Source organism: Triticum urartu, chromosome 5, assembly GCF_003073215.2.
Source record: "Triticum urartu cultivar G1812 chromosome 5, Tu2.1, whole genome shotgun sequence".
NCBI classification, from domain to species: domain Eukaryota; kingdom Viridiplantae; phylum Streptophyta; class Magnoliopsida; order Poales; family Poaceae; genus Triticum; species Triticum urartu.
In genome coordinates this window covers 529,843,532-529,856,132 of record NC_053026.1, presented here as the reverse complement: position 1 = coordinate 529,856,132, position 12,601 = coordinate 529,843,532, and the positions used below count along the sequence as shown (strand labels likewise).

The following is a 12,601-nucleotide window of genomic DNA, read 5'->3' as shown; positions in this document are numbered from 1 at the left end:
TTTTACAGAGGTAATCAGCAATATATCAGCCAACTTCCGACAAAGACAGTTCAGCGACTTTGCTGCATAGCAGGACAAACACGGCAACGACACGGTACACTAGTCACACAAACCAGACTATGTATCTCACCAGCCTACAGCCCTACAGGGTCTATCACATACAAGATAATCAACTCTAGACTGAAGTTGATTATACAAGACGGCTAATCAAGTACAATGGTTCTGACTCTACTTCGCACTAGTGGTACTAGTGGAAGTAACTGTGAACTCAAGATCTTGCGTTTTTCTTCTGGATTTGGGTACTGCGAATCAGCCCACCTGAGCACAAAGTCATAGACGGCTTCTTCAGGTAAAACTCCGAGGTCATTCCTTGATAAGATGGCTAGGATCCCTGCGAGAGGGATCCTCATCAGTTCGTCTTGTAACCTGAGATGCAACAAAACCAAATGGGGATCACTTAGTTGACCTCTGCACGCTTACAAGAATGTCGACATGCTTACTAACAAAGGAAAAGAAAAGGGTGCCTCAATCCAATGGGGTTACTTACTTTGTTGACAGGAAATCCTTGTATCTTTCAGCAAAGAATTTCTTGGCTGCCACTGCCAGGGCAGGTGCCATTGAAATGGAATATGGTAGATCTAGGCACAGCACTGCAGATTCTGGGGTCATAGGCAAGCTTGTGAGCAACTGACCGCAAAGCTTAATGCAAGAAATGACCTCAAATTTGTCGGCAGCCATCAAGATATCAACCAGATGAGTGGGCTCAGTTGTTGGTGTCAACTTTCCACTATACATAAAGTACAAAAGCTCCATGAAGGCATTTTCCTCTGTTCCCAGTAAGAAATGAGAGCAAGAAGGAATTAGGATAAATGAAACAGTTCAATAAATCTCAAAAGGTAGCATTAAATAAAGGATCACAAAGGAAGGGGGCTGGCTATTTTTATGACTGCATGATCATTTAAGTATGACCATCGACTTTCAGCAATCAACTCAAAAAACTATAATACACAAAGAACCGAGAATCCATTTTGTCGGTGTGGTCTGTAGGTCAATGAGAATGACCAATTCATAATCAACCCCCCCCCCCCCCCCCCCCCCCCCCCCCACCCACACACACACACACACACAAGTTACCATATTAAAATACAGAAATCGACAATATAATCACAATAGCAAACTAGAATCATCAGTTATAAGATGAAGAATCTAAGAGTGCATTGTACGCTGTTACCTGAATCAGCTATTCGAAGTGTTGCCTGTCCCTTGTCAGACTCTTTCATGCCGTTTGAGAAAAGCTAAGAAGCATTGAGTTTATCAGAAAGCTAAGTAAAGTGGCTATAGAAAAGATGCATTTCAGAATGTCATCAAAATTACCTTGAAAAAGAAAGGGCTTTTTGCAGCAAGAATGGCCGAATTGATATGCATGGTAGTGACTCGTAAAATTGGTGCAGCCATCACTATAGAAGAAGAATCAACACATTCTCCTTCATCACCTGCAAAATACCAATGTCAGATAAATACAGAGAAAGTGTGCAAAATTAGGGAGTGGAAGGTTTTTAACGAAATTCCTAGACAAGATTTTTGCTGTTCAAATATTTGGAACAACATGTTCTCTATGTCGCACATTCATTTAATCAACCTATAGAAAAGCAACAAAATGTTGAACATACAAAAAACTGGACACCTATTGAGCTGCATCAAGCATAATAAGCACGCTCATATGTCGGTGAGTGAAGTATTCACAAAAGTTACCACAGGGATCCTATTAGAATTTTGTTCAACTTGCACTCAAGTGACAAACACCAGACTAAAGTCTTGCAATGTTATCTTCTTTTATGTAATTAATCAGTATTCCATACCTCCCAACCAACTAGAAGCAGTAGCATGGTATCTCACTAGGACTGGGTCGTAAATAGTATGTTGCTCGTTTATGAAAAAATAGTCAACTAGTACTACATATAGTTGACGAATGGACTGTGCTAGTACTGTACCAACATTACCGGTGTGTACGACAGTGCACAAGTGTTCGTACTAACTAAAAGTAAGTGATTATGAGCAGAATAATATCGACTGTAAATGTATCAATGCAAAACGACAGAAATTGAGATGAAATGTGGAACAGAGAGCAGGGTTATGGAGAGAGTTCTAGAGATTTAGGAGCTCCTCACTCCACACCTCCTAACTAAATATATTTCTTATTCGCAAAAAAAATAAAAACCTAAACATATTTCTACATATCCATGTATACATTCAGAAATATAACAGTTTTGATGAATCTGTCCTTCTACTTGTGTTGGACCTTTCGATGCTACATCCAGAGATTTAACAACTGCAGATTCAATGCAGCAATCAAGCAAATCACGTTTCTCTTGTGAAAGATGTGAAATAATTGATCAGCTTGTTTTCCTTGGATCTGAGTCTGAAGAATTGTGCTGCCTGGATCACACAGACAGCCACGGAAACACGAATCACACATAGTAACTACCCTTAACCAGTCCGCATCCCACTGGTCCTGCAGACCTATCGCATGCAAAATAAATTCTAAGGAGTACTATATCTTACTGGTAATGGTATGATGCAGTCTGCTGAAAACTACTGCTACATCCAAATATGTGGCCACAGATGTGCTGCATCCAAATCAGTCGCCTGGATTACATCGTAGAGTACAGGCGTACAGCTCAAAAATCCAAACTTTTTTTATTTAAGAAAAACATCTCCTCTGTTTTACTCCCCCTTTACCTACCCACAGATCCCTAACGAACGAACAGAGGAGAAAATCACACAAATCCAGATCCGAGTTGCGTAGGGGTTTAATTTGCGCGCAAAGAAGTGGGGGAGATGCGATGGATCTGCCGGAGGTGCTGTGCTCACTTTTGTCGTCCTCGCGGCGGCGCTTGCGGCTGGCGGCGTCGTCGCTACCGACGACCTCGACCCGCAGCTTCTTGTCGGAGAAGGCCTCCTTGTCAAAGGCGAACTCGAAGCTCTCGCCCACCACCGCCTCCTCCGCCCCCGCCCCTGCCATGCCGCTCACCTCTGGAAGCACCGCCGCCGACGGCCGTAATCCGAGCGAGCTAGATGGCCTGGAGGCGTAGGAAGAAGGGGAAAGGGACTGCTGTGTTGCTGAGATAAGAGAGACGAGGGGAGGTGAGGTCGTTCCTTTCATTTCTCCGACCATAAATGTTTTTCATTATATCAATTAAATCAAATTTACTCTCAAAAAAATAAATTAAATTAAATCTTTTGCAAGGCCTCATACCGGTGGGTGTAACATAATTGCATTAACTCAATCAAAGTAAACCATTCTAGCTACATGTCGGACACGGGCAATCAAATTAAATCTTTTGCAGTAACTCAATGAAATCAAATTACTTTCTGCATTAAAATATGATCGGAGTAAGTTATATGTCGAGCAATATTGATGCTAACCCACTAGAATAAGTATATCTCCGTTGCAATGCATGAACAATTAGCTAGTTTTTTTAGTAAAATGTTAGCCTTCATTTACCCATCAAAATACACAACACTCTCTGGCTGACCAGCTAGTGAAGCAGAAAGTGAAAAACAATTCAGCCCTCATGTCATCCTTATGTGGGCGACTCGAGGGTGATTAGGTTTTTTATCGTGTTGTCAACTCTTCCCTCGCCGTTGTTGGCGAGTGTGGCAATGATATCTTGTGTGCTTCATTGCTCGGGTGAAGGACTTCTGGTGCATTGAGGCATCGCCAAGGATGATCGTAGGTGTTGGTTGTGTGTCCTCGGTAGTGGGGACGGCGAGGCGACAATAGGTGTGGAATGTGGCATGACCTATTATGTTGGTCTTCGATGCCTGATATGAAGGTAATCGCCCTTCCACAACCTTTGGCCCACATCCCCACCGAATCTTGCCGCACAAGACCTTTGGTTACCGATTTTGCTTCTGACCAAAACAGATGATACGAAATCATGACCAGGATGAACCCCCGGTCGACCATGTCGGTGGACACTGTAAGTGCATCTAGTGCCACCCCTAGTTGGTTTTGAAGTATTGACGACAAACCTAGTTGAGGGACTAATGTGTTTGTGAGAATTGCAGGATAACACAGGTAGAAGTCCCTCATTGATTCGGTTTTACTACCAGAGATGACCCCTAAAAATGTACAAAGACATTGAAGCCAATGGTGGTATATGAAGATATTCACATTGAAGACTATGACAGGAGAAGACACGATATGAAGCCTATGGAGCTCGAAGACTTGGATCTTTCGTAGTTCTTTTTCTTTTGTGTTGAGTCATAGGAATCACCGTACTGTTAAGTGGGGTCCAAGAGAACCAGTCAGAATGACTGAAGTGATGCCTAATTCAAAACCTATATCTTCGAGTGAAGACTATGAGAGCAAATCTTGTCCAGAGTCGGACAAGTCAGCTTTGCTTGTAGCCCAAGTAAAGTTGCCGTGTGAGTTTGAAATCTGACCGTTGGAACACATGTCAGTTCCTTAGTGACCCAGGGTCATTTAGGACAAATCAGGTCGGGTTACCCAGTGGCTATATATAGTCCACCCCCTACAACCATAAACGGTTGGCTGCTCAGATTTCAGTGCACGGCTTTTGTCGTTTGAGAGCAACCCACCTCGAAGCCTTTGAGAGAAAATTCCTAGCGAGGAGAAAAGCCCTAACCACCCAGAGCCAGAGAGAATTGGGCATCACTTAAGTCTTCTTGTTTGAGTGATCTGAAGACTTATTACACTTGAGGACTGTGCATCCTCCAGCCGGTTAGGCGTCGCGTTCTGAGCATCCAAGAGACATTGTGGATTGCCGGTGAACGAAGTCTGTGAAGGTTTGGGAGTCTACCTTGAAGACTTACCAGAGTGATTGGGAGAGGTCTGTGTGACCTTAGCTCAAGGAGAATACGGTGAGGACTGGGTGTCCCAAGCTGCGTGTTCAGGACTGGGTGTCCGGGACTGTGTGTCCTTTGGTTTAAATACCTAGCCGCTCCAACCAGACGTACAGTTGTCACAGAAACTGGAACTGGTCCAACAAATCATTGTCTTCAACGAGTCACTGGTTTCATCTTCACTTCCTTTTTCTTACTGTTACTCTTTGTGAAGTCATTGCATGCTTGCTATATCTTCTGTCTTCACAACGTGACTGTATGATCTGTTTGGCTTCATAACTTCTTCCTACCTGATCCTTATTACACTGCAGCTACTTGTCACTGTGCTTTTACTCTATTGAATACTTGACCATGGCTTGTCTAGTGTAATCTAACTTCCGCTGCATAGTGATAGGCATATCTCTACTGTTTGTCTTCATAACTTCCACGTTTTGAAGACTTTCATAAAAATCACCTATTCACCCCCCCTCTAGTCGATATAACGCACTTTCAATTGGTATTAGAGCAAGGTGCTTCCTTGTTCTGTGTGATTCGGTTTAACCACCTGGAGTTTTAGCTATGTCGACTGCAGGGATAATCAAAGTCTCCGCTGCGTGCCCCGTCTTCGATGGAACTGAATATCCCTACTGGAAGAATAAGATGCGCATGCATCTTGAAGCCATTGACGTCGACCTATGGTATGTCGTCGAGAACGGCGTTCCCAAGGCTGGAGAAGGTGTCACTGCTGCTGATGTCAAGAAGTTCACTCAACTGGACTCTACTGCCAAGAATATCATCTGTGGTCATCTAACCAAAGGACAGTATGGCCGTGTGAGTGCTTTGAAGACATCCAAGCTGGTCTGGGACTGGCTCTCCAAGGTCAATGAAGGCATCTCAATTCAGAGAGATCAGAGAATCAGTGTTCTTCGCAACCTCTTCAACCGCTTCAAGCGAAATGACAATGAGAATGTCCAGCACACATTTGATCGACTCACTGACATCACAAATGAGCTTCAAGCTCTCGGCGCTACTGAGATCACCAAATATGAAGTCGTCAAGACGCTGCTGAGATCACTTGATAGTTCGTTTGACATCCTAGCCCTGATGATTCAAGAACGTCCTGATTTCAAGACACTCGATCCATCTGACATACTTGAGAGACTCAACACACATGAGTTTCAGCTTTCTGAGAAAAGAGATATCTACGGTCCAAACTATGGGCGAACTCGTGCCTTGAAGGCAAAAGCTGTTTCCTCATCTGAAGAAGAATCTGACAACAGTTCTGATGATCCTGAAGACATTGGAAGGGAACTTGCAATGCTTGTGAAGAAGTTCCAAAAGTTCACCAAGAAGAAAGGCTTCAGAAAGTCTTCACGATCAAGCTCAAGGAATGATGAAGCTTCTGCTCATGACTACAAGAAGAAAACATGTCACAAGTGCAAGAAAACTGGACACTTCATCTCTGAGTGTCCACAGTGGGACAATGATGAAGGAAATATGCCCTAGAGGCAATAATAAAGTTATTATTTATTTCCTTATAATCATGATAAATGTTTATTATTCATGCTAGAATTGTATTAACCGGAAACATAATACATGTGTGAATACATAGACAAAAAAAGTGTCACTAGTATGCCTCTACTTGACTAGCTCGTTAATCAAAGATGGTTATGTTTCCTGACCATGAACAATGAGTTGTTATTTTATTAACGAGGTCACATCATTAGTTGAATGATCTGATTGACATGACCCATTCCATTAGCTTAGCACCCGATCGTTTAGTATGTTGCTATTGCTTTCTTCATGACTTATACATGTTCCTATGACTATGAGATTATGCAACTCCCGTTTTCCGGAGGAACACTTTGGGTGCTACCAAACGTCACAACGTAACTGGGTGACTATAAAGGAGTACTACAGGTGTCTCCAAAGATAGATGTTGGGTTGGCGTATTTCGAGATTAGGATTTGTCACTCCAATTGTCGGAGAGGTATCTCTGGGCCTTCTCGATAATGCACATCACTTAAAGCCTTGCAAGCATTGCAACTAATGAGTTAGTTGCGGTATGATGAATTACGGAACGAGTAAAGAGACTTGCCGGTAACGAGATTGAACTAGGTATTGGATACCGACGATCGAATCTCGGGCAAGTAACATACCGATGACAAAGGGAACAACGTATGTTGTTATGCGGTCTGACCGATAAAGATCTTCGTAGAATATGTAGGAGCCAATATGGGCATCCAGGTCCCGCTATTGGTTATTGACCGGAGACATGTCTCGGTCATGTCTACATTGTTCTCGAACCGTAGGGTCCGCACGCTTAACGTTACGATGACAGTTATTATGAGTTTATGCATTTTGATGTACCGAAGGTTGTTCGGAGTCCCGGATGTGATCACGGACATGACGAGGAGTCTCGAAATGGTCGAGACATAAAGATTGATATATTGGAAGCCTATGTTTGGACATCGGAAGTGTTCCGGATGAAATCGGGATTTTACCGGAGTACCGGGAGGTTACCGGAACCCCCCGGGAATCATATAGGCCTTAGTGGGCCTTGGTGGAAAGGTGAAAGGGCTTCCCATAAGGGCTGCGTGCCTCCCCCCCTCCCCTAGTCCTATTAGGACTAGGAGAGGTGGCCGGCCACCCCTCTCCCTCTTTCCCCCTTGGGAATCCTAGTTGGAATAGGATTGGGGGGGGGAGTCCTACTCCCGGTAGGAGTAGGACTCCTCCTGCGCCTCCATAGGGCTGGCCGCACCCCTCCCCCTTGGCTCCTTTATATACGGAGGCAGGGGCACCTCTAGACACACAAGTTGATCATTGAGATCGTTCCTTAGCCGTGTGCGGTGCCCCTTGCCACCATATTCCACCTCGATCATATCGTTGTAGTGCTTAGGCGAAGCCCTGCGTCGGTAGAACATCAAGATCATCACCACGCCGTCGTGCTGACGGAACTCCTCCCCGAAGCTTTGCTGGATCGGAGCTCGGGGATCGTCATCGAGCTGTACGTGTGCTAAGAACTCGGAGGTGCCGGAGTAACGGTGCTTGGATCGGTCGGATCGGGAAGAAGACGTACGACTGCTTCCTCTACGTTGTGTTAATGCTTCCGTTGCGATCTACAAGGGTATGTAGATCAGACTCTCCCCTCGTTGCTATGCATCACCATGATCTTGCGTGTGCGTAGGAAATTTTTGAAATTACTACGTTCCCCAACAGTGGCATCCGAGCCTAGGTTTTATGGTTTGATGTTATTTGCACGAGTAGAACACAAGTGAGTTGTGGGCGATACAAGTCATACTGCCTACCAGCATGTCATACTTTGGTTCGGCGGTATTGTTGGAAGAGACGACCCGGACCAACCTTACGCGTACGCTTACGCGAGACCGGTTTCCCCGACGTGCTTTGCACACAGGTGGCTTGCGGGCGACTGTCTCTCCAACTTTAGTTGAACCAAGTATGGCTACGCCCGGTCCTTGCGAAGGTTAAAACGGATTCTATTTGACAAACTATCGTTGTGGTTTTGATGCGTAGGTGAGATTGGTTCTTACTTAAGCCCGTAGCAGCCACGTAAAACTTGCAACAACAAAGTAGAGGACGTCTAACTTGTTTTTGCAGGGCATGTTGTGATGTGATATGGTCAAGGCATGATGCTGAATTTTGTTGTATGAGATGATCATGTTTTGTAACCGAGTTATCGGCAACTGGCAGGAGCCATATGGTTGTCGCTTTATTGTATGCAATGCAATCGCGATGTAATGCTTTACTTTATTACTAAACGGTAGTGATAGTCGTGGAAGCATAAGATTGGCGAGACGACAACGATGCTACGATGGAGATCAAGGTGTCGCGCCGGTGACGATGGTGATCATGACGGTGCTTCGGAGATGGAGATCACAAGCCCAAGATGATGATGGCCATATCATATCACTTAAATTGATTGCATGTGATGTTTATATTTTTATGCATCTTATCTTGCTTTGATTGACGGTAGCATTATAAGATGATCTCTCACTAAATTATCAAGAAGTGTTCTCCCTGAGTATGCACCGTTGCCAAAGTTCGTCGTGCCCAGACACCACGTGATGATCGGGTGTGATAAGCTCTACGTCCATCTACAATGGGTGCAAGCCAGTTTTGCACAAGCAGAATACTCAGGTTAAACTTGACGAGCCTAGCATATGCAGATATGGCCTCGGAACACGGAGACCGAAAGGTCGAGCGTGAATCATATAGTAGATATGATCAACATAAACGATGTTCACCATTGAAAACTACTCCATCTCACATGATGATCGGTTATGGTTTAGTTGATTTGGATCACGTAATCACTTAGAAGATTAGAGGGATGTCTATCTAAGTGGGAGTTCTTTAGTAATATGATTAATTGAACTTAAATTCATCATGAACTTAGTCCCTGATAGTATCTTGCTTGTTTATGTTGATTGTAGATAGATGGCTCGTGCTGTTGTTCTGTTGAATTTTAATGCGTTCCTTGAGAAAGCAAAGTTGAAAGATGATGGTAGCAATTACACGGACTGTGTCCGTAACTTGAGGATTATCCTCATTGCTGCACAGAAGAATTACGTCCTGGAAGCACCGCTGGGTGCCAGGCCTGCTGCTGGAGCAACACCAGATGTTATGAACGTCTGGCAGAGCAAAGCTGATGACTACTCGATAGTTCAGTGTGCCATGCTTTACGGCTTAGAATCGGGACTTCAACGACGTTTTGAACGTCATGGAGCATATGAGATGTTCCAGGAGTTGAAGTTAATATTTCAAGCAAATGCCCGGATTGAGAGATATGAAGTCTCCAATAAGTTCTATAGCTGCAAGATGGAGGAGAACAGTTCTGTCAGTGAGCATATACTCAAAATGTCTGGGTATAATTGGGAGTTAATCTTCCGGATGATTGCGTCATTGACAGAATTCTCCAATCACTGCCACCAAGCTACAAGAGCTTCGTGATGAACTATAATATGCAAGGGATGAACAAGACTATTCCCGAGCTCTTCGCAATGCTGAAAGCTGCGGAGGTAGAAATCAAGAAGGAGCATCAAGTGTTGATGGTTAACAAGACCACTAGTTTCAAGAAAAAGGGCAAAGGGAAGAAGAAGGGGAACTTCAAGAAGAACGGCAAGCAAGTTGCTGCTCAGGAGAAGAAACCCAAGTCTGGACCTAAGCCTGAAACTGAGTGCTTCTACTGCAAGCAGACTGGTCACTGGAAGAGGAACTGCCCCAAGTATTTGGCGGATAAGAAGGATGGCAAGGTGAACAAAGGTATATGTGATATACATGTTATTGATGTGTACCTTACTAGAGCTCGCAGTAGCACCTGGGGATTTGATACTGGTTCTGTTGCTAATATTTGCAACTCGAAACAGGGACTACGAAATAAGCGGGCACTGGCAAAGGACGAGGTGACGATGCGCGTGGGAAACGGTTCCAAAGTCGATGTGATCGCGGTCGGCACGCTACCTCTACATCTACCTTCGGGATTAATATTAGACCTAAATAATTGTTATTTGGTGCCAGCGTTGAGCATGAACATTATATCTGGATCTTGTTTAATGCGAGACGGTTATTCATTTAAATCAGAGAATGATGGTTGTTCTATTTATATGAGTAATATCTTTTATGGTCATGCACCCTTGAAGAGTGGTCTATTTTTATTGAATCTCGATAGTAGTAATACTCATATTCATAATGTTGAAGCCAAAAGATGCAGAGTTGATAATGAAAGTGCAGCTTATTTGTGGCACTGTCGTTTAGGTCATATCGGTGTAAAGCGAATGAAGAAACTCCATACTGATGGACTTTTGGAACCACTTGATTATGAATCACTTGGTACTTGCGAACCGTGCCTCATGGGCAAGATGACTAAAACACCGTTCTCCGGTACTATGGAGAGAGCAACAGATTTGTTGGAAATCATACATACCAATGTATGTGGTCCGATGAATATTGAGGCTCGTGGCGGATATCGTTATTTTCTCACCTTCACAGATGATTTAAGCAGATATGGATATATCTACTTAATGAAACATAAGTCTGAAACATTTGAAAAGTTCAAAGAATTTCAGAGTGAAGTTGAAAATCATCATAACAAGAAAATAAAGTTTCTACGATCTGATCGTGGAGGAGAATATTTGAGTTACGAGTTTGGTGTACATTTGAAAAACTGTGGAATAGTTTCGCAACTCACGCCACCCGGAACACCACAGCGTAATGGTGTGTCCGAACGTCGTAATCGTACTTTACTAGATATGGTGCGATCTATGATGTCTCTTACTGATTTACCGCTATCGTTTTGGGGTTATGCTCTAGAGACGGCTGCATTCACGTTAAATAGGGCACCATCAAAATCCGTTGAGACGACGCCTTATGAACTGTGGTTTGGCAAGAAACCAAAGTTGTCATTTCTTAAAGTTTGGGGCTGCGATGCTTATGTGAAAAAGCTTCAACCTGATAAGCTCGAACCCAAATCGGAGAAATGTGTCTTCATAGGATACCCAAAGGAAACTGTTGGGTACACCTTCTATCACAGATCCGAAGGCAAGACATTCGTTGCTAAGAATGGATCCTTTCTAGAGAAGAAGTTTATCTCGAAAGAAGTGAGTGGGAGGAAAGTAGAACTTGACGAGGTAACTGTACTTGCTCCCTTACTGGAAAGTAGTTCATCATAGAAAACTGTTTCAGTGACACCTACACCAGTTAGTGAGGAAGCCAATGATAATGATCATGAAACTTCAGATCAAGATACTACTGAACCTCGTAGATCAACCAGAGTAAGATCCGCACCAGAGTGGTACGGTAATCCTGTTCTGGAAGTCATGCTACTAGATCATGATGAACCTATGAACTATGAAGAAGCGATGGTGAGCCCAGATTCCGCAAAGTGGCTTGAAGCCATGAAATCTGAGATGGGATCCATGTATGAGAACAAAGTATGGACTTTGGTTGACTTGCCCGATGATCGGCAAGCAAGAATAAATGGATCTTTAAGAAGAAGACTGACGCTGATGGTAATGTTACTGTCTACAAAGCTCGACTTGTCGCAAAAGGTTTTTGGCAAGTTCAAGGGATTGACTACGATGAGACCTTCTCACCCGTAGCGATGCTTAAGTCCGTCCGAATCATGTTAGCAATTGCCGCATTTTATGATTATGAAATTTGGCAGATGGATGTCAAAACTGCATTCCTGAATGGATTTCTGGAAGAAGAGTTGTATATGATGCAACCGGAAGGTTTTGTCGATCCAAAGGGAGCTAACAAAGTGTGCAAGATCCAGCGGTCCATTTATGGACTGGTGCAAGCCTCTCGGAGTTGGAATAAACGTTTTGATAGTGTGATCAAAGCATTTGGTTTTATACAGACTTTCGGAGAAGCCTGTATTTACAAGAAAGTGAGTGGGAGCTCTGTAGCATTTCTGATATTATATGTGGATGACATATTGCTGATTGGAAATGATATAGAATTTCTGGATAGCATAAAGGGATACTTGAATAAAAGTTTTTCAATGAAAGACCTCGGTGAAGCTGCTTACATATTAGGCATTAAGATCTATAGAGATAGATCAAGACGCTTAATTGGACTTTCACAAAGCACATACCTTGACAAAATTTTGAAGAAGTTCAAAATGGATCAAGCAAAGAAAGGGTTCTTGCCTGTGTTACAAGGTGTGAAGTTGAGTAAGACTCAATGCCCGACCACTGCAGAAGATAGAGAGAATATGAAAGATGTTCCCTATGCA

General features: G+C 43.5%; 1 protein-coding gene across 2 annotated transcripts; it reads right to left on the bottom strand.

The window, feature by feature from the left end:
- On the bottom strand, positions 1-3,178 carry LOC125510403 (BTB/POZ domain-containing protein At2g46260-like). Of its 2 annotated transcripts, none has more exons than XM_048675569.1 (5): positions 2,872-3,178; positions 1,375-1,493; positions 1,232-1,295; positions 548-827; positions 1-426 (listed from the first exon to the last, which is right to left on the bottom strand). In XM_048675569.1, exons 1-5 carry the CDS (start codon positions 3,173-3,175, stop codon positions 204-206), a joined length of 990 nt encoding a protein of 329 aa, XP_048531526.1. In that variant the 5' UTR covers positions 3,176-3,178; the 3' UTR covers positions 1-203. The 2 variants fall into 2 exon arrangements, with proteins under 2 accessions (XP_048531526.1, XP_048531527.1); XM_048675570.1 differs by having other exon boundaries at positions 548-659.
- Between the last annotated feature and the right edge of the window lie 9,423 nt (positions 3,179-12,601).

Bases quoted from the DNA above. Each gene is read 5' to 3' on its own strand.
- LOC125510403 (XM_048675569.1), bottom strand. From the start codon at position 3,175: ATGGTCGGAGAAATGAAAGGAACGACCTCACCTCCCCTCGTCTCTCTT. The intron at 828-1,231 runs GTAACAGCGTAC...TACTGGGAACAG, and splicing joins ACTTCGAATAGCTGATTCAG to AGGAAAATGCCTTCATGGAG. The intron at 427-547 runs GTAAGTAACCCC...GTTGCATCTCAG, and splicing joins AAGGATTTCCTGTCAACAAA to GTTACAAGACGAACTGATGA.